We start from the raw sequence: 22,340 nt of genomic DNA on the forward strand, positions 1-22,340 counted from the left end.
CTTTCAAATGCCTTTAATTATAGTTATGTTATGTATGAACTAAATACAAATGCATTAGATGTAAAAAAAGACAATAACATTTAAATACTACTCATTAAGCTACTAATTTGGACTAATTAAAGCTGGTCAAATGTTTGCACGTTTGGAATTATAACAGCTGAACACGGACCTTTGGTGAAGTTGACTTCTTGTCTCTCTCTCAGCCTACAGACTGTTACCATGTACCTTTGGTGAAGTTGACCTCTCGTATGGTGTAGCCCTCTCTCAGCCGTACAGACACAACGCTGACCAGGTGGGCGTGCACGTCCTTCTCCATGTGCTTCTTCCTCCGGAGCACCAGCGCCGGGTTCCCGCTGGCCGATACCAGGTGCTCGTTGAACAGCTTGTGCTGACCCACTGGGAAGACACGGACACCGCCAGTTGGATGGAGTGATTGAATGATTGATTGATTGATTGATTCATTGATTGAATACTTAATTTGCAACAAACAAAAAAATGAAGCCACCCGTCAAAGAAAACTCATGTCGGACCGCTTGTATTCGCTACCTTATTCTTTCGGTCATGACCCACACTTCATGTCTAATCAATGCCCCCTATCAATAAAGGCAAAAACGCCCCAAAAATATCTTAAGAGAAATAACAAAAATATACAAAGACATCACTGACACATTTAATAATCTTTTGTACATCTTACAATCTTCTTTCCAAGGAAAATTGCGAGAGACTGCCATCGCGCACATTCCAGCTTTTCACCAGAGGAGAAAAACTTTTTTCTTTTTTTTCCAAAATGAGTTAATAGCACAGGCAGACTCTTCACATACTAGAGCAGGGATGGGCAACTTTGACGATGGAGAGGGCCATTATATTTCCATACTAACTCCAGAGGGCCACATTGCATGTTACTGTTGTAGCAAAAATAGCCGATCTACAAGCTCAAAACGTGCCGCGAATCCCGCGATGCGACACGTTTTGAGCTTGCAAGATCAGCAATTTTTCTTATTATTGAAATCCTGATTTTTTTTTGCTATTTTTTAATTAAAAGTTTTTTTTATTTTTATTTTCCAAATGCCTTTAATTATAGTTACCGGTATGTTAACTTTATTAACCGCCAGTTGCCCATGTATGTACTAGAGCATGTCAGAAATAAGTGTCAAAGCTGAAATTGACAAATTGAAAAACAAATTTCAAAAATATCCAATGGCAGTCTCCCAGTCAAATTTGGTCACAATAGTTCTCAGGTCTTGTTTTTGTCCTCTTTTTTTCTCATTCTATGGATTTTGGCTAGGCCAGGATTTGGACAGGCGGACACCTGCCCTCGCCTTATTGTAGATACGCCTCTGTTTTCAGATGGGGGGGGGGGATCTGCGGCCAGATAATTCTGGCGGTCCTTGACATGAAAACGGTTGAGAATCACTGACATAGAAACATACGTTTTTTTCCCCAGAAAACGGTCATGATTTAGAAGACATTTAGTAGAATCTGGTCTCAGGTCTAAATGGGTTTAGTGTCACTGACCGCTGTAGTAGTCGGAGTGGATGGTGTCGACCACCGTTTTAAATAATAAATAAATAGTATTAATTATTATTAAATATGAATTAAATAAATAAAATGATGGCATTGGCTATGTGTATTGACAATTCTGTCAACAAATAAAAACTAGAGTAAAATGTTAGGGGAGGGACTAGTATAGTGGAGATCCAGTAGAACTGAAAGACAAGTCATTTCAAATTATGTTTGGTTGATCTATAAGCTCTACAACGCATCGCACTGCGACGCGTTGTGAGCTTATAGATCTGCTATTTTCAGCAAGTCTAAAATCAAGTAATAAAGGCATTAAGACGCCATCAAGGCCCGCCAAAATAAATTTTAAACCAGTAAATCAACTGTAGTCAACTAAAACAATATGATAATTAGTCGACTACAACTAAGACCTTCCAGGTGACTAAACTAAACTACCGTATATTACCAATTAACAGCCCATGCGCAAATAACCGCCCAGCTTCTTATAACGGCCCAGGTTCCGACACCATTTTGCGTAATAACCGCCTCCATCAAATAACCGCCCTCCTCCATATAACGGCCCATGGGCCGTTATATGCAAACTTAATCAGCCTCAGCCGTCATTTATATTATTATATGCATGTTCACCGAGTTGAGTTTGCAAATCTCCGCATGCCACTCGATCATTTCACAAGAGCGACAGCGCAACACCATGCAGTCCTCCACATCCATAAAATCAATCGGCTATAGTTTCACAAGTGCCTCCTATGCACAACCAATTGTTTTAATGCAAAGTGGTGTATATTCTGTGTAATGTTTATTGTCATCCGTGTATCACTATCTACAAGCTCCAAGTGTTGCAGCGCTGTGTGAGCTTGCAGATGATGAACCCTTTTTTTTCGGTGCGTGGCGTGCACCAGCGCAGGTCCTCACAAGTATAGTACTATAAAACCCAAGGTTGATATTTAAATCGTGCAATTCTCGGCCAATATTCAACCGATTGTTCTAATTCCAAATGGCCTATAATCCGTGAAGTGTAAATTTTCATTGGGTGTATAATTCATGTTTTAATGCTTTTATTTACCGGTATTTAAATTATATGGAGTCAGACGCTATCGACATATAGTTCACGTGCAGGCATGTTGCTCTGCTTGACATTACATTTTCTATCGCCTGTAACCTAACCTGTGGGGTTTAGCCACTTGACTACACACAGTACTACAGGCTATGTGTAGTGTAGGCCAATAAATTATGGTTTTATTCAATTGAAATCTACCGGTATGTAGGCCTATACAGTATATAATTAAATAATTTATTTGTCCGCTGCTTAGTGGTTACACCTGTGTGTTGATACGCTCCCTCTTACAATTAAATCAAAATGCATTGCCTGCGATGTTTATTGTTAATATTAATATATTAATATTAATATTAATTGTCTTCACTCTCTCTCTCTAAACGTCTCTGGTCTCCAGGCTGCGTCTCTGAGCAAGATGGCGGCGCCCGCCTGTGTTAATTCTATGACAAACTATAGTGGTTCTACAACGATTCCTACGTGGATTTTATTCTTTATAACGTAGGATGAGGTCGGATGGGGCCATGAAAAATGATCGTGTCCGTGGATTATTGTTTTACCGCGATTTTCTTTCCTCGCGTGGATTCTTACTGTACATGCTGCTGAGTACAGTAATGCATCCCATGCAATCCTAACCTGACGCTGCCAATACCGCCCCCATCTGGCAGTCAGGTTAATGCAATCCCCCCAAGCAACACAACATGGTAAAATAACAGATGTAAAAAAGTAACCAACACTATGTTGTTAGGTTGCTATTTATGAAATTATATTTTATTTTAATTCCAAATGAGCTTTTCTAGGCCTGTATTTTAAAATTAAAAATATTTCACTGAATTTCATGGTGGTAGGTGTAGGAACCCTGTACACTTGTACAGTATTATTATATGTTGTTTTGTACTTGTAAACACTTTACTGTGTGTACTGTAGCTTTGCTTTTTTATTATTAATACAGTAATACCAGTTCCAAACAATATTTGCACTACATGTTACTGTATGTATATACTGAAACCAAATAATGGCCCTGTGCAGGCCAGTGCAAAAATAAATAACGGCCTATGGCAAATAACGGCCCGGCTTCTTATAACAGCCCGGGGTCCGAATCGATTTTGCATAATAACGGCCCGGGCTACTATTTGGTAATATACGGTATTCAAGAGACTATGACTAAAACCTCAATTTGCTGTCCAGATCAACAGTGTCACTGACCGCTGTAGTAGTCGGAGTGCATGGCGTCGGTGGTGCGCAGGAAGGAGTAGGTGAGGAAGGCCTTGTGGTAGGCGTTGAGCTCCGTGGAGCGCGGCTCCGGCTCGGGGCAGCTGGGCAGGTAGGAGCCGAACGTGGCCAGAGACATGAACTTCATCAGCTCCACGTTGGGGATGTAGCCCAGGCTGCAGTCAAAGCTGTATGCGCCGCCCACCTGGCAACGCGCGTGCATGCACGCGCGCAAACACACATGCACGCAAACACACACACAAGCACACGCACGCACACACACAAACACACACGCACACAGAAGAGTTGTAAAAGTTTGATTGAGTATTAGGTAGAAATGTAGAAAAGTACAAACACATAGGGTCCTATCTTGCCTTAAACTTATTTTCCATGTTTTGTTTACTCTTTTGAAAAACATTATACAATAGTTCAACTAGCCGATGTACATCGATCGAGCTTGTAGACCGGCTATTTTTAAAAGGTTTTAACCCCAGGGGGGTCCAGGAGGGGGAATCAAAAGTTGGAACCTGAGACCTTGACCAGCCCTATTTTCCCGCTGAGAGCTGTTCATGAGGTGGACAACCGCTGCCCCCGCCGGCAGGGGATTGGGACTAGGACAAGGGGTAAGGGGTGGTGCAAGATATAGCCCTTACACTAAAAGGTCTTGTTTCCATTCAGGTCCTGGGTATTCAATTCATAATCATGACATGGACAAAAAACAACAAAATTAAAATCATCACAAAATAATAATAATAAATGAATACAAAAAGATATGTACAGGTTGGGGAAGAAAGGAAGAGGGTTATAAAGAGGTGGGGGTGGTCACTAAGGGAGGAGTGATCATTTCCTCTCCCTCTGGCCAGTGTTGATGTTCGTCGACTACCTTTTTTTCACTGGGGAAAACTGAATAAAAACAAAACTAAGCTATGATGACTAAAACTATGACTAAATATATTGACAATTTTGTCAACAAATAGACTAAAATGTTAGAGAGGGACTAGTGGACACGAGATCCAGTAGAACTAAAACACAAATAATTGTATGATTGGTTGCATGCTGAAAAAAGCTGATCTACAAGCTTGTAGATCAGCATCAGCAGATTTTCAGCATGTGTAAAATCAGCCATTACGACGGCATCAATGCCTGCCAAAATACATTTTAGACTTAATCAGCTGTAGATTTACCGGTAGTTGACTAAAATCTCTTGACTTGATTTAGTGGACTAAAACTAGACCGACGCTAAAACATGCCAGGTGCCTAAAATGTGACTAAAACTAAAGGAAAAGCATTCAAAATACTACACGACTAAAACTAAAATCTAAATGTGCTGTCAAAATCAACAGTGCCTACCTGCACAAAGGAGCAGGCGATGGTTCCACTTCGGAGTTGATTCAACAGCGTCTCGCACACGCCGACATCAGGCACGCTGGTCACGCCATCTGTGATGATAATTATACCTTCGGAAAAGACAACAACAATTGTTACCCCAAGACCTTTTTCCTCATATCAAGGTCCGTTATTTATTCAGCATTTGACCACCATTTGATGGGATTTGTAGCCTCTCAGACACAAAACTAAACAATATTTTTTTATCATATTATGTCCACAATTCCATGCAGTATTGATGTTAGTACCATTAGGAGAGATAACAGGCGTTATGAGATAACGTTGATGAAAATGCCAATAAAGCCCTTTGAATTTAATTGAACCCATTTAGACCTGTGTCGCCTTAGCACCACTTCAACAATTATTTTAAACTTTAGCCGTTGAAAAATAGCAGATAATGTTTTTAGAAAAAACTTCAAAATTTGTAGCAAAGATCTTTGAATATATATATTCGCTCACAGCTAACTTTCTGAACTCAAACATTTGCTTTTGGGAGGGGGGGGGGGGCCCTGGTACAAAACATTTCCGATGGGGGTCGGCGGCCAATTACATATAATCTTGGGGCGGGGTGCATACTTCGTTTAGACTAGTCATTGGTTAGACATGGGTTAAGGTTAGGTTTAGGTGTGCTGCCCCGTGGGAGGTTAGGTTTAGGGTGAGGGTTTGAGATAGTTTGTAGTTGTAGGACTAATGACTGGTCTAACCAAATGACTAGTCTAAACCAAAAACCGTCTAAACTAAGTACTGCACCACTTGGGGCTCCTTGACATGAAATAGTTTTGAGAACCACTGACGTGGAATTTAGAAACAAAGTGAAGACGTGCATCATCATCATCATCATCATCATCATCATCACCTGCGCTGGAGTTTGGGGGCAGCAGCTGCAGGGCCAGGATGCCCTGACGCACCATGCTGACCAGACCCACGTCCGCCGTGGCCATGGTCACTCCCTGCTTCCTCTGGGGGAGCGGCGGCGCGTCTTCCCTTAGCACCGGCCTCTCAGACTGTATACGTGGGGAGAGAACAACATGGTCACACCCTTCTTCCTCTGGGGGGGGGGGGGCAAGAAAACGAGAAAACCCCCGCAATGTATATGATGTACAGTAGAAAATGTGTTAACCCATTTTGGGCGGGAACCCCTTTTGGTGTTTTAACTCTTTGAGAGATTCAAGTCAAATCAATGTAGTTGTTAGACTTCTCCCCATGGATAATTGCGTTTTTGAATGATTTATTGAAAATTCTCTCTTGCGACTGTGCGGTAATATATTATATGAAAGAATATTATTATTTCAGAGAGAGCGTTTTCAACTCAAATCTTTGCTTCTGGGGTGGAACAACATATTTTCAGATGGGGGTCGGCGGCCAAATACATATAATTTCGGGGTCCTTGACATGAAAACGACTGACATAGAAACATGGATTTTTCAGAAAACTGCCAGGATTTAGAAGGCATTTGTAGAATCGTCCATAGGTCTAAATGGGTTAAAGTAGAAGAAAAAGTGTAAAAAGTGTAAAAAAAAAAGAATAAAAAAAATGTCCAGAACTACCGATCCAACCATTATACCCATATTTAAGCAATATTACATGACAGGGTTCACCGAAACAAAAACGAACACTGGTCAATAAGACCTGGTGAACTTGAACTATGACTTTGTAATAATATTATATATTATGCTATTGGCTGTTTGTATTCTTTTTGGAAAAATATAAAAAGATACTCCTGCGGAAAGGCTATATTATTTTACTTATATTGACCCATAAACAATTTAGTATTATTTAGTATATGTAAGGTTTTGCCCACTCAAATGGTATCTCGTCAGATAATCCCCACATATCCTACAACAACTTCTGTGAACAGACTTCACTGTAGTAGCTTTTCATAAATTATATTTGTACTTAGGCTGTCTGCGGTCATGAAAGTTTATAGTTAGAGAAATTCAAAGCCCAGCCGTCTGCTGTCCAGCCTATCCCACCCCTCACTGGGGTGGGATAGGAAAACAGAACGGGGTGAGTTGTCTTGTTACCTATACGTCCTACCAGGGGAAACTCCCCTCTGTCAGGTGATAAGAAGCAGCTTGGACTCCTCATGCATAGAAGGATGCATGAGGTCAGTCCGCTGCCCCCCCTTGGCAAAGGAAGTGTAGCACCTAGGATTACATTAGATAATTGACACTGGGTGGAACTATAGTGGCCCTCTGGAGTGAGTGTGGAACATTTTCTATTTATGATTTTTTTTGCATTTAATCTGCTATTTATTGCCTGCTATATGTATTGTTTATTTTGTGGTCATTTAAATTATTATAATTACGCTATGAATTTGATGGCTTGAATGGAGGTTTCCCCTCCCCTTTTGTGAAATGATTTGTAGGTGCTAGGCACCCAATGACAGGTGACTCCCTGCTGGGAGAGAATGTGACATAGACGGGGAAGCTCACAGTTTGTTGACCGCGCAGGCTCCTTTTGTTTAATTAGATATGCTCAAAGTATAAGTTTATTTTTGACGGAGAAATAAATATGTTTGTGATGAACTACAACTTTCGGATCTCCGTGAGTGATTTAGTATATATACAAGAAGAGACGCGAGTGTTATCAAACAATAGACTGCAACACCACCCCGACAAACCAGTGGCTTTATTTGTTTGCTAAGAAAGGCCACGATAACTATAGTGGACCTCTGGAGTGAGTGTGGAACTATAGTGGCCCTCTGGAGTGAGTGTGGAACTATAGTGGCCCTCTGGAGTGAGTGTGGAACTATAGTGGCCCTCTGGAGTGAGTGTGGAACTATAGTGGCCCTCTGGAGTGAGTGTGGAACTATAGTGGACCTCTGGAGTGAGTGTGGAACTATGGTGGACCTCTCCATCGTCAAAGTTGCTCACGCCTGCGTTAGATAATCGACACTGGGTGAAAGCTAAATCGTGGGATAAAAACAATTGAAATAAAATAAAATAGAACAGTCCTGGTGACTCACATATGTGTGCTGCTGCTGCAGCACCTCGGCGATGTTGTTCTCCACCGTCCTGAGCTGCTGGTAGATGTGATGTAAGAACTGGTCCAACTCCACACAGTCCAACTGACAGCCCTGTACCAGCACCTGGTGGACACAGCATGTTATTACAGCCCTGCATACCAGTGCTGATTTCGTCGACTAACACTATGACGAAAAATGTTCGTCTACTACCTTCTTTTCCACTGACATAGTAATGGGAAATTTCAAATTATACCTCCTGGTTTTGGGGGGGAAATGGAAGGCGGGGGTTTTCAGAGTAAAATCTGCCTCATCTGCTGGGCACTATAGTGCCTTTATTTGTGGCCTAATGCTGACATCGGTTCGAATGTTCTCAACCTGTAATCACCAATATGTTCTCATCAAGACCATTCAATACAGCCAGAGTCACATTTCCTACATACTGCCTACCGTGAGCAGGCGGCTTGCAAATGCGGAAGTGAAATCACTGCTGCCGAAGTGAAAACATTGCGAAACTGAATTATGTGGCCGGTTAAGACTGAGGTTAGGGTTAGAATTACAGTTACATTTAGCCGTTACGTTTAGTAATAGTCCGACAAACGCGACCAACGCCACGTCGGACAATGGTCGTTCCAGGGACACCCCCCCCCCAGAAGCTAAGATATGAGATAAAAAAACATGCACTGTGAAAGAATATATATTCAAAGATTTTCCGAACTACGCTCATATAGTGCGGCACTGAGTGCATAGCAGATCTGCTATTTTTCAACAGCTAAAGTTTACAATAATGGATAAAAAGTGGTTAAAAGCTATAAGGCGACACAGTCATACATAGTCAGGTCTAAATGGGTTGTATACGGAGAAAACATCCGAAACCGCTCTCATTGGACGGGGACGGGGCGCTGGGGTCCTTGAGACTAGAGCGTGTGAGTATTATGAATAACCGATAAAGCGGCTCACCTGGTGAGAACTGAGGCCGATGATGGAGGAGTAGGCGAGGATGGTGATGAAGATCTTGGGCTGGAAGACCTGCTCTGTGCCGGGAACCTTGAAGGGGAGAGCTAGGCCAGCCAGACACCTGGAGAGGGCGTGGAACACCTCGTCGAAGATCATCTCCCCCGTGCTGTCATCCTGGGGGGGGAGGGGGGGGGGGGGGGGGGGGGGGGGGGGAGCAACAAAAAAAAACAACAACGATCATCTCCTGTTGTTAATGTGGGGGTCCGTGACCCGAAATATTTGAGAACCACTGGTTTAAAGGATAATTCCATACTAGAAGGCTTTCTTAACTTTCTTTGTAGTCGTTACGTCCCCACCAAAGAGGTCCAGGTGTTATTTTGTGCAAAAGTGCATTATTGGCCATTTGCCCTACCATAAGCCCTCAATGGGGGTTGGGTTTTTTAGCTAATTCCCGTATTTCCAATTCCATCTAAATACCAAGTAGTAAAGTGTGCCGCTTGGGATACTACTATTTATTATGAAGACAAGGTATATACAAAAAAATGATTTTTGAGTGATGGAAATAAGCGAATTAGCACAACACCCCATAGCGCTTTTGCACAAAATAACACCTGGACCTCTTTGGTAATAAAAGGTAAGAAAGCCTTCTAGGATGGAATTCTCCTTCAACCCATTTTGACCTTAGACCAGATTCTACAACATCTACAAAGTCTTCTAAATCCTGACAGTTTTTAGAAAACCCTGTTTCTATGTCAGTGCAGTGCTCAACCTTTTTCACGTCAAAGACCCCCGGGAATTATCTGTATTTGGCCGTGGACCCCCATCTGAAAATATGTTTCTCCAATTAAGGACCCCCCAGAAGCAAAGATTTAAGCTAAAAACGTTAGCTCTGAAAGAGTATATATTCAAAGATTTGCACCTCATGTTCACGATTTTTCAAAAATAGCAGATCTACAAGATTGTAGCGGGGCACTCGGTGCCACGCTATGAGCTTGTAGATCTGCTATTTTTCAATTAGCTAAAGTATGACATGATGCTTAAAACACCAAAAGGGGTTCCCACTTCCCACCCAGAATGGGTTAAACAATAATTAAAACATCACACCAGTGTGATGTTTTGTGAGGCGCGCTCTTATCAATTTGCGTCCTCACTTTTGTCTTCAACGTTTGTGTTTACGCTGTGTTTGTATTTACGCAAACACTCAAAGCTGGGCATCGGAGGGGCCCTCAAAAATGTGTAAGCAAGCCCAAATGAGCAACCTCACTTTAGAAACAAGCCCAAATAAGCAACCTCACTTTAGAAACCAGGCCAAAAGAGCAGCTACACTTTAGAAACCAGGCCAAATAAGCAGCTACACTTTAGAAACCAGGCCAAATAAGAAGCTACACTTTAGAAACCAGGCCAAATAAGCAGCTACACTGTAGAAACCAGGCCAAATAAGAAGCTACACTTTAGAAACCAGGCCAAATAAGCAGCTACACTTCAGAAATGAGCCCAAAAAATTAAACCCCAACCTGCGGGCTACCGATATTCACAAGTCAAGAGACATTACAGAAAAAGAAGCCCAGCGTCTTTCATAATAAGCAGATGTGGCAACAGCTGAATACTGTTGATTGTGTCGACTAAAACTATGAGGAAAAATGCTTACCTTTTTGCACTGAGGAAAAATAATAAACTAAGCTATGATGACACAAACTGAGACTAAAGATGAAATTAAAACTAGACTAACATGTTAGGGAGGGACTAGTGGACAAGAGATCCAGTAGACAGGGCCGGATCTACAATATGGGCCCTTTGGGCACGTGCCCAGGGGCCCTTTTTAGCTCCACAGACATTTTCCCCACTAATCAGATTGAAATAAATGGTGTCTAATTTTGTTTGTATTTTATTGTTGCTGAGAATGCAGCTGAAAAGTGCAATTGTGTGTAAAGCAGCAACAATGCGCTAGATTGCCTATTTTTGCGTGTGCACTATGTGCGCACAAACATTCGCACATGCATGTGTAGGGGGGTCGGGGGCCCTTACAGCTTCAGTGCCCAGGGGACCTCTCAGAGGTGTTAATACGGCCCTGCCAGTAGAACTAAAAATCAAGTCATTTTATGTTTGGTCGCATGCTGAAAATAGCCAATCTACAGGCATACAGTGCGTCACAGCGAGACACGTTGTGAGCTTGTAGATCGGCTACTTTCAGCATGCAACCAAGTGTAAAATTAAGCCATTACGACAGCATCAAGGCCCGCCAAAATACATTTTGGTCGACTAAATCAACTGTAGATTTGGCCCTGGACCCCATCTCAAATTATGTTGTTCTAGGGACCTCCCCAGAAGTAAAAAAATTTAAAAAAAGCTCACTGTGAAATAATATATATTCAAAGATTTGTTTACGACGATACTATACGACTTTTCAAAAATAGCAGACCTAGGGGGGGGGTCCCCTGGAACAACATATTTTCTGATGGGGATCGGTGCAGAAATACATATAATCCTGGGGCTCTTTTGACATGAAATAGATTGAGAACCACTGACATAGAAAACATGAGGATTTTTCAGAAAACCGTTATGATTTTAGAAAGACATTTTGTAGAATCGAGTTCAGGTCTAAATGTGTTGTAAACCCATTTTGGGGCGGGAACCCCTTTTGGTGTTAGCATTATGTTATGCTTTAGCTATTGAAAAATGGCAGATCTACAAGCTTGTAGGTCTGCCATTTTTGAAAAATCGTTAGAATGTGGCGCAAATCATTGAATATATATTTCAGAGCGAACATTTTTAACTAAAATATTTGCTTCTGGGGGGTCCCTTGAACTACATATTTTGAGATGGGGGTCCGTGGCTCAATAGAGATAATTCTGGGGGTCCTTGACATGAAAAAGGTTGAGCACCACTGACATAGAAACATATGTTTTTCAGAAAAATGTTTTGATTCAGATTAGAATAGAAGCCTTTTTTTCATCGACCTCAGTCCAAAATGGCTTAATCAAATTAAATGGAACGTATTGCGCCGTGCTCTCACCACGATGCCGGTGGATGGGCTGAGGTCCAGCTCGATGATGAAGCGGTACCGGCGGGCCAGGAAGGTGGCGCGGGTGGAGGGCACCAGGACGTAGGGTGGAGGAGACGACGGCGGCGTGGTGGTGCTGTCCGGCTGCCACCCTTTAGGCAGGACGCTCAGCAGGTCCAACTCATTCTCTGACGAGCTCAGCTGCACGGTGGAGGAGGATGGAGATTCAATTAATTCACATAATACGATGGATAATTGTATAAAGAACAGTTGATTTTATATTTATACTAAATAATAACAAAAATACTTTTTTCCATAGTACTCCTACTCTCCTAGTGTCTTTTTTGGTAAATTCAGGTGACTTTTTTTTATTTTTTTATTTTTCCGTTTCGGTTTTTTGTTGTGTCTGTTTTGTTTTGTTTGTATGTTAATTTCTTTGTCGCTCTGGATGAAGAGTGCCTAAATGTTGTAGGCAGGGGCGGCCTTAGGAATCTGGAGGCCCGTTTCAAGACCAAATATATGAGGCCCCCATATATACATGCCTGGCAATTATTCTGTTAATACAGGCGTATTGATACAAATAGTTTTGACTGTTCAATATCACGTGCAGCCATTACTCTCGACAATTACGCCAGCAACAACACCTCTCCTCATGCCGTCATCCCTTCACAATAAAGTGTCTCGCCTTTACCTCCCAATGCCGCACATTTTACCCGGTTTCGAGAGCAAGGCAGTGAGTGAGCTCAGAGGCCCCCCTGAGGGTGGAGGCCTGTTTCAATTGAAACTGATGAAGCGTGGCCCCCTGTGCCTCCCACAAAATGACCGGTCCGGAACTACTTAATATTTCACCAAAATCAGACCAAAACTAGGGCAATCAGTTGCAACCACTGAACTATCCCTTTAACTACACTTCTTCTGCCACCTAGCGGCGATGAAAGAGTTTTAAGAGCATCTGCTACAGTAAATGCCTCAATTGTACAATATACATGTCTCATCAGAGGAGGGAGACGTGGGTTTATATGTCTCTCAGTCTTTAAGGGGTGCTAGCCACTATATACAGCTTTTGTCCAAACAAAATGTTCACAACACAAACATTAAATGCCATTGACAATGAAGGGAACATTTACGCCATCTTGTCCCCACACGCCATCGACAATAAAAGGAGAAATTAGGTCAAATGTCTGCCAAATATGACGTATATTTGTGGCAACAGGCATTCTGATTGGCCAGTATGAGATGATGATAAGAGTGTCCCTCACTTCGCACAGGTGTGATTCTTATGTCTTCATTCTTCACTTCAACTCCCGCACGGCCCCGGCGCCCGCGGCACAGCGACATCGGTACTTTGCGGCGTTGGCGGCGGCTGGCGGCGCGTCCCGCGGCACGGCACTCAAACCCCCCAGGGTCAGATGCTCGGCGTCCAGCTCGTTGCTGCCCATGTACGCAACCTCCGTCCAGTCCAGGTCGCTCTCCTCCTCCTCCTCCTCCACGTCCGCTCCGCTCCGCCGGACCGGGCAGCCCGTCCTCTGGGCCAAGGCGTCACACAGTGCCTTGCTCATGGGCTCCTCCTCCTCGCTGGAGGAGGAGGAGGTCAACAGCACCACCTTCACTCCTTCCGCCTTCAGCATGCGCAGGCCCGCCGTGTCTCTGGTGCTGATGGAGACCGCCTCCTCTCCGGACGCAGACACGGTCAGCCGGCCGTCCGTCAGACACCCGGACAGCTTGCACAGCAGCAGACGCACCTCCTTGGGCTCGTCGTCTCGGCCGAAGTAGCCGTAGTGGAGGATGCGCTGCTCCGCCACGGGCCAGTCGATGTCCACGTCGATGTCCACGCTGTACTCGGGCAGCATCTCGTAGTAGGCCACCTTCCCACCCTGCAGCGTGCCTCCGTTCAGCACCAGGTCTCTGGTGGCGAAGTAGAAGGACCCGTTCTCGCACAGCTCGCCGCCCCAGTCTTGGCGCCGGGGTCTCTTGGCGGGGTCCACGTTCAGCGGCTCGGTTGTCGTCTCTCCGGATCCCTCCTTGATCTCCCGCCAGCGGAAGTGGTGCCGCCGGACCACGGCGAAGACAGAGTCGCATCCCCGCAGCGTGATCATCTCCACGGCCTCGCGCACGTGGAACGGGTGGAGGCACGGCACGACCGTGCAGTCAATGATGAGATAACGCGCTGTCAGTGACATTCATTCAGACATTCATTCAGACATTCGCTGAATTATAGTATGATATTTATGAAATGATAACGTGATGATTGTATTTTATATATATGTATATATATTATATGATAACGTGGTTATGTTTATATATATATATATATAAAATATAGTGGCGGAGAACCATCAACCTCCTTCTGCCTGCCCACCCCCTCGTCACCGTGAGCCAATCCACGCTCGGAGGGCCAGCCTGGGAAGAATACTTCGTTGGCATTGTCTCTCAGTCACCCCATACTGAGAGCACACTGTCCGGTGGAGCTAGTTAACGCTCAAAGTTGCAAAACTGTTTACAAGCATAGGCCAGGGGCTATACCTGTGTGGAGCCCCCTGAGCCGTTATCTGTGATTCTGTGTTTAGAGTGTTAAGGTTACAACTGATTATAATTATATATATATATAGAGAGATATAATATATAATGTATATGGGAGCGTACTTTTTGTAAACCTTTGTTAGGCAGTAGATAGCGTAGACAGTTTAGGTAGTTTGAACTTGTGTAACATTTAATTTCATTTGTTGGTTAGAGTTAGGTAAGAGGGTTCATCGACACCCTCACCATCCTGTGCAATAAAATCTGGCAGAGTGGTGAATGGCCCACATCATGGACACAGTCACTCATCATCACACTTCCGAAAAAAGGCAATCTTCAACTGTGCCAAAACTACCGCACCATCAGTCTCATCAGCCATCCCAGCAAAGTCCTACTGAAAATTATGCTGAATAGGTTAAAACCTCAAGCTGAACTAATCATAGCGGAAGAACAGGCTGGATTTAGGGCAGGAAGGAGCACCACAGAACAGATATTCAACCTGAGGATTATCTGCGAGAGATATCTGCAGCATCAACAACACCTTTACCACGTGTTCATTGACTTCAAGAAAGCCTTTGACCGGGTATGGCATGCTGCGCTGTGGGCGACCATGAGGAAATATAACATCAGCCCTAACCTTGTCAACGTCATACAACAACTGTACAACAAAGCTACCAGCGCAGTTATCTACAACGGAGCTATCGGAGACTGGTTCAGGACAACAATTGGAGTGCGCCAAGGATGCCTTCTCTCACCCATTCTCTTTAACATTTTTCTGGAGCGTATCATGACGGATGCCCTGACAGACCATGAAGGAACTGTCAGCATAGGAGGCAGACCAATCACCAACCTCCGCTTTGCGGATGACATTGATGGGCTAGCTGGAGAAGAAAAAGAACTTGCCAGCTTAGTGGAAAGGCTTGACAACACTTCCCGAGCCTATGGAATGGAAATCCATGCAGAGAAAACAAAAATGATGACCAACAACGTCAGCGGCATATGCTCAGACATCCAAGTCAACGGACAGTCACTGGACACGGTCTCCAGTTTCAAATATCTTGGAGCAATCGTGTCCGATGAAGGATCCAAACGGGAAGTCCTTGCCAGAATTGCGCAAACAACTGCTGCCCTGGCAAAACTCAAGCCCATATGGAAAGACAAACACATCAGTCTGACATCAAAGGTGAGACTACTGCGATCACTTGTCATGTCAATCCTCTTATATGCTTGCGAAACTTGGACCCTTACAGCTGAGCTCCAGAGGAGAATACAGAGCATGGAGATGAGATGCTACAGAAGACTCATGGGTATCTCCTACACCCAACACGTCACCAACGAGGAAGTACGGCAAAAGGTCAGCCAAGCCATTGGCCCACATGATGACCTTCTTACTACGGTCATAAAACGGAAACTGAGGTGGTACGGACACATCACCAGATCCTCTGGCCTTGCAAAGACCATCCTGCAAGGTACCGTACGAGGTGGCAGGAGAAGAGGGAGACAAAAGAAAAGATGGGAAGATAACATCGGAGAATGGACACACCTGAAACTCAGTGAGGCAATGAGAGCTGCCGAGGACAGAGAGGGATGGAGAGAGCTGGTCAACAGATCGTCTGTGGTGCCCCAACGACCCTCCGGGGTTACGGGATAGGTGAAGGTGAAGGAAGAGGGTTCATGTGATACTTTAGAATAGGGATAGATAGTTTTGATTGTTTCTTTTAGTTGCCCCATATAGCCTGTTTTTGTTTTGGTATTGGAGTCATTTTGTTTATTAATATTATATACTTTATCACAATAACGTTGAATAACTAACAATGCACGTGCCAGCCGTGTTGCATCCTTTCATTAATACCCCTAGACATTATAAGGGAATGTAACAATCATGAAGATTAGTGAAGAGTCAAGACCAATTATATGAATATAAGTTGAAAAGTGGTGAAGTGGTAAAGCAACACTATACGTAACTTTCCTCTTCTAGACCTGATTTGAACCCGGTTTCGTGGTCAAGTGCTGACATTTTTACCATTGAGCTAAAAGAGCCTGGTTGGGCTGCTCGCTCAGGGGATTAATCAAATCTTGACCAAAATGTCAAGGTGTGTCAGATCCTGTGTCTACTAGGTGAGACTCCGTCTACATATCTCTATAGAAGAACAGGCAGACAAAATCCAGAAAGCTCCATTTCTCAAGGAGAACATCATTAGGCTTAGGCTTTTTGGAGTCAGTGTAAATATCATGTTGACCTTTTACAGAGCTAGTATAGAGTCAATCCTAAGATACGGTATGTCCAGCTGGTTTGGCAATCTAAAATACAAATCTCAAATAAGTAGGCTAGCAAACATGGCTGGGAAGATCATGGGCATGGGCATGGGCATGTCCCCCCCCCCCCATCACTCCCCAGGCCATCTTTGAACAAGCAGTGTTGAGACAAGCTCGGAATATTGTATCTGACCCCTTGCATGTATTATACCGAGAATACGAGCTAATGCCATCCGTTAGGAGGTATAGAACTCCACGGTGTGTGTATAATACTTCCTACTAAGAAGTCTAGCACTCTTTCGGTCACAGAAGTGTAGCACTCTGTCGGCCCACCCCCTACAGACACACACACACACAGAGAGAGAGAGACGGCATGATGAGGAGAATCCAGCCCTCGTCTTTAAACGTCGTTCTTGAAAAGTGGAATAATTATTGATCGTCATACACAGAGACACACACAGCGGAGTAACCTCGCGTCAACAGGCTTCTAAGCACTGTCTTTGTAAGTTTGTTCAGATCTGCATCTGCACTCGCTGTTTGAGTGCTAATTAAGAGGGAGAGTGAGAGCAAAAACAACTTGTTGTTGCTCTCTCCACCCGCAGCAGGACATTCCGTCAGAAAAGTCCCAACAAAATACTCCATGTCCAATCCATGACTGTAGATAGAAGCCCTTCTTCTAATAATATAAGCATAATATCCTTAAATCCTCATGCAATCCTTTATTGTAAACTTTAGTATTTTTCTGTGCGACACGACGCATTCACTGTGTGAATCCCTCCCCTCCCAGGAGCCACTCTCCTCTCCTCTTCCCTGCATGCGCTTACTCTGCACGAGTGCACGTGTGAGCGCATAGGTGCATTTTTTTCCCCTTGAAAATGATAATGATGAAGCACATTAAAATAGCAATATAATTATATAAGGTTTTTTTCCACAAATAATGAAAAGGCAGAAATGCCTAATAAAATAATATATGCTAAAAAAGAAAGAAGAAAAGAAAATGCTATAAATAAACTTTTTTGAGTGGTGCAAGCCACTGCCTGGCTGGCTGGCTGGGCATGAGCATGAAAACAGCATGGTTGTTTTTCACCACCTGTGCGCAACCTAACACACACACAAACACACATATTAACTGTATATAATGATTTTGTGTGTGCCAGTACAGTGACAGTACAGTACAGTAGAGGGTACAGTAGAGGGACCGGCACACAGTAACTAATTTCTTAACCGTTTCGGACACGGGGCGGCTCGCCGGAACCGGCCCGGCCCCCTGGGCGTGTTCCTGGGGGTCACTTCACACGGGTGTGATTATTTTATTTATTTATTTTTTACTGTACCGAAACCGAACCGAAACCGTGGCCCCATACCGAGGTTTGAACCGAACCGTGGGCTAACTGAACCGTTGCACCCCTAGTACCTACCCTAGGGGACACGGGGAGAAACTGCAAACTCCACACAGAAAGGCCCTTTCGCCAACCCCACTTCGGGTATGGGCACTGCACACACAGTGTCCCGAGCGGGAATCGAACCCAGGACCTTCTACCTGTGAGGCGACAGTACTACCAACTGTGCCACCATGCCCCCTCTGTAAAAGGCCCCTTTGATGTGTATGTGTACAAGTCCCTGGTTTGAAAGGCCTACCAGCTGCGGCTTGGAGACGGGGCAGATGAGCTGGTTGAGTTTTCCGAGGAACCAGGCCAGGCGGACGTTCCTGGAGATGCGGTACTCCTCTTTCATCAGCAGAAAGATGTGGTCTGCCTCCTCCACCTCAAAACAACATAGAACAGTGGTGCTTTTCAACCCTTTTCATATCAAGGACCATCATTTATTCGGCATTAATTATGCCACGCCCACGGATCCACCATTGATGACATTTAGCCTCGCAGACCCAAAACTGAAGAATATATTGTCGTCGTTGGATAAGTTTGTGTCCACAGTTTTCCATGGCAAACGATCACAATAACAATTCCTCTACATTCTCTAATTGTGTAGACTTCTTAAGAATTAATTAATGCAGATGTTTAAAGGACAACTTTAGTTGTTGTTTTTCAACCAATGTTCATGTTTTAGGTTATTAGAGAAAGTAAAAGATGACATTTGCTGCTTTTGTTTTAACGATTTTTAAAGCAGCAAATGAAAGAAATTGAATAAATAAAATAATAACACTATTTTTTTACATTCTCTAATAACAACCTAAAACATGAACCTTGGTTGAAAAATAAAACAAAGTTGTCCTTTAACAATAATTTAACTCTTGAGAGCTTAAAATGTAACCAAATGGTTTCATTTTACACTCTCAAGAGTTAAAGATCTATAATGGTCCATTAGGTTACCAAATCATTTAAATGGGGACCACCTGGAACCCCCTCAAGGACCACTCAAACAACATGAAACCAAAAATCAAACTGCATACAATTTAAAATGTAGGCAATTATGCTCTTGATACCAGATGGGGAGAGTAGACCAGATTCACAAAATGTCTTGTAAATCTGAAAAATGTCATCAGTGGTGCTCAAACTCTTTTCATCAAGGACCCCCCAGATTCATCTCTATTTGGCCGCGGACCCTCATCTGAAAATATGAATTTTCCAGGGACCCCCTATACCTTACCAATACAATTCTGACCAATATATTCAAAGATGTGCACATAATTTCACAATTTTTCCAAAAATAATCTACAAGCTAATGAAGCTATATACAACATTGAAACTTGGTGGTAAAATATCTGGAAATACATGAATCCAACATATTCATAGAAAATATACTACACAAAAGCAAACAAAACGAAACATTAATTGACCCAAAACTGATGGCAGAGCTGTCAAACAAGTCTACGAAGCTATCTGTGAAATCTATGGAAAAGTTTAATCTGCAACACAAAAACACAATGTTATAAATAGTGGGAGACCCTGCTTCATCTCTCTCAAGTGGTCCTTGGCATGAGGGGAGGGGGGGGTCATTGAAGACCCCTGGGTATATAGACTCTACAAAGCAATGGTAGTACCCGTTTCATGTCAAGGACCACCAAATTGACACTAATTAGCCCACAGACACCCCCATTTGAAAAGATACACCAGGGACCCCATAAGAGAAGATTCTGACGGCTAGCAGTGATTCTCAACCCGTTTAATTTCAAGGACCGCCATTTGACATGCATTAATAGTCTATGGACCCCCATTTAATGGCATTTATATATCTGGGACCCCCAATTTATATTGTAAAATCAATGTTAATTTAACTCTGAGAGTAACGTGTCCATTTGGTTCCATTTGTACACTCTCAAGAGTTACAGACCCATAAGGATCCATTTGGTTCAATTTGTACACTCTCAGAGTTACAGACCCATTAGCCCCTCTCGGAACCCCCTGGGTCAGCCCAATCCGAACCGGACCGGGCTGACCCGTAGGGTCCCTGTGCGTTTCTTTGTTTCCGTATTGAAATGATAGAACGCGGACATAAATATCGTCGGATACGTCGCGTCTGCGCCGTTTGACGGCTTCTTTTCGATTGAGTTATTCTGAATGTGTCAACTATAAGTACAATTTACAATTTACAATTTAGGCATTTAGCAGACGCTCTTAATCCAGAGCGACTTACATTAAGCAAGAACAAAAAGCATGGGAATACATCACATAAAGACATTTATCATGAAACATGCGTAGCTAAGAAAGTAACAGTGGAATATCTATAATGAAACTATACATATAAGCTATACATCTATACTACTATGCTACACATATGTACTATGACGTGCTATGACTATATACAATGCACTTATGCTGTCTACATAACATGCTATAAGTCTGTATCAAATGCTATCTAAGTCTACAGAATTGCTATCTAAGGGGGTGGGGTAAGTGCTATGGGCCATGATGGAGTCTGAAAAGGTGGGTTTTCAGACTACGGCGGAAGATTGGGAGTGATGCTGCAGTTCTGACTGCAATGGGAAGTGCATTCCACAGTTTTGGAGCCAGAAGGGAGAAGAGTTTGGGACGTGTGGAGCGTTGTCCCGGCGTTTTTAGTGAGGGTACTTCCAGCTTCCCTGCGTTGGCTGATCTGAGTGAGCGGGAGGGTTTGTAGGGTTCGATCATACTTGCAAGATATGGGGGAGCCATACCTTTGGTTGCTTTGAATGCCAGCATCAGAGTTTTGTATTCTGTGCGGGCAGCGACCGGGAGCCAGTACCTATACATACCGCTGCGAATTCTCTTGTGTCGTGGAAGCCGTTAAGTATTTTAACGGCCGATTTGGTCGCTTTGATTCTTCTTGTTTATTTACCGTTTATTGTACCGCCTCCCGCTGCGGGGTTGGCTTTTGCCGGCTACGTTCCTGCCTCTGATCTGCTCTGTCATAGCTATAGCGCCACAAGCTAGCCAGATAGGCGGTACAATTAGGTGTCAATAAACAAGGAAGGAAAAGAAGAATCAAAGCGACTAAATCGGTCAAACATAGATTAAAAATACTTAACGGCTTCCACGCCACAGGAGATATTCGCAGTGGTATTTATAGGTACTTATAGTTTACACATTCAGAAGCCCTCAAACGAAAAAAAGCCCTTAAAGAGCGCAGAAGGACGTATCAGAAGTTTTTACATTTATTTATGTGTGCGTACCCGGTGGCAGGGTGGAGGTGGAATGCTATCTGGATCTCCAAAATGTCAGAAACTTCAGTAGCATTGGGTTCTGCTTGTAGGGCTACAGACCCATAAGGGTCCATTTGGTTCCATTTGCACACTCTCAGAGTTACAGATAACGGTCCATTTGTTTCCCAACTATCATTTAGCTGGGGACCACTGGAACTCCCTCAAGGACCCCTGGGGGTCCCCGGACCCCACTTTGGGAACTACTGCTCTACAGCAATGATTACTATCACAAGTGACAACACGGAGTTAATTAATGAAAAACAACATCATACTTCTTCTCCCAGCCACCCTTAAAACCCATTGAACGTGCATTGCATAGTTACCTCGTTGTCCTGTCTCTCGGCCATGCCTGCTGGAGCATTGGACCATCCGGCTGGCTTGGCTTTATTTGTGTTTATTTATTAGTTTTGTTTTAAACTGTTGTTGTTTATGTCTTATGTCTGCTCGCTGTCCGTCCAGCGGTGTTTGTGTGTGTTCCGTTTATTAAAGTCCGTCTGGTGTGTGCGTCCGAAAAATAAGTCCGTTCGGAAACTATAGCAATAGCAGCGTGTTCTTCTTCTTCTTCTCTGAGATTAATGGCAGATCGCACCAACATAAGGGTGCATACCGCCACCTACTGTACAAGAGTCGTTTTTGATTCTTAAACAGACAGTGCAACTTATTTACAGTGCCCTTAACCATATCCCCTTGCAAAAATATTTAACCACTCTACCGCCCAGACCCAATGGTCTCAGGCGGAGCAAACCCTTCTCTCAGGGTATAATCAAGGTCCTCTCCTGTTATGTCATCGATGTCCAGGAATTTCCTGGCCGCATCCAGTACCATCTTTATCCTT

At 43.6% G+C, this 22,340-nt stretch overlaps 2 protein-coding genes across 2 annotated transcripts in view; both read right to left on the minus strand.

The window, feature by feature from the left end:
* The window catches only part of szt2 (SZT2 subunit of KICSTOR complex), a 145,607-nt gene extending 123,642 nt beyond the window's left edge, over nucleotides 1-21,965 (minus strand). Inside the window, exons 1-9 of the mRNA XM_080770643.1 lie at nucleotides 21,829-21,965; nucleotides 18,505-18,630; nucleotides 12,106-12,294; nucleotides 9,096-9,266; nucleotides 8,139-8,261; nucleotides 6,027-6,174; nucleotides 5,135-5,241; nucleotides 3,779-3,989; nucleotides 226-396 (exon numbers count right to left, since the gene is read on the minus strand). Coding sequence (XP_080626769.1) covers nucleotides 226-396; nucleotides 3,779-3,989; nucleotides 5,135-5,241; nucleotides 6,027-6,174; nucleotides 8,139-8,261; nucleotides 9,096-9,266; nucleotides 12,106-12,294; nucleotides 18,505-18,630; nucleotides 21,829-21,852 — 1,270 coding nt within the window. The 5' untranslated portion in view covers nucleotides 21,853-21,965. The remainder of the gene's footprint in view (nucleotides 1-225; nucleotides 397-3,778; nucleotides 3,990-5,134; nucleotides 5,242-6,026; nucleotides 6,175-8,138; nucleotides 8,262-9,095; nucleotides 9,267-12,105; nucleotides 12,295-18,504; nucleotides 18,631-21,828) is intronic.
* LOC308319515 (N-acylneuraminate cytidylyltransferase-like) lies at nucleotides 13,386-14,273 on the minus strand (the record flags this gene model as incomplete). The annotated part of the gene is made up of 1 exon (XM_080769620.1): nucleotides 13,386-14,273. The coding sequence occupies one exon, from the start codon at nucleotides 14,271-14,273 to the stop codon at nucleotides 13,386-13,388; it is 888 nt and encodes a 295-aa protein (XP_080625746.1).
* Nucleotides 21,966-22,340: the final 375 nt, after the last annotated feature.

The sequence above is a fragment of the Protomyctophum bolini genome (assembly GCF_963924005.1).
Source record: "Protomyctophum bolini genome assembly, chromosome: 8".
In the NCBI taxonomy this organism is placed as follows: Eukaryota; Metazoa; Chordata; class Actinopteri; order Myctophiformes; family Myctophidae; genus Protomyctophum; species Protomyctophum bolini.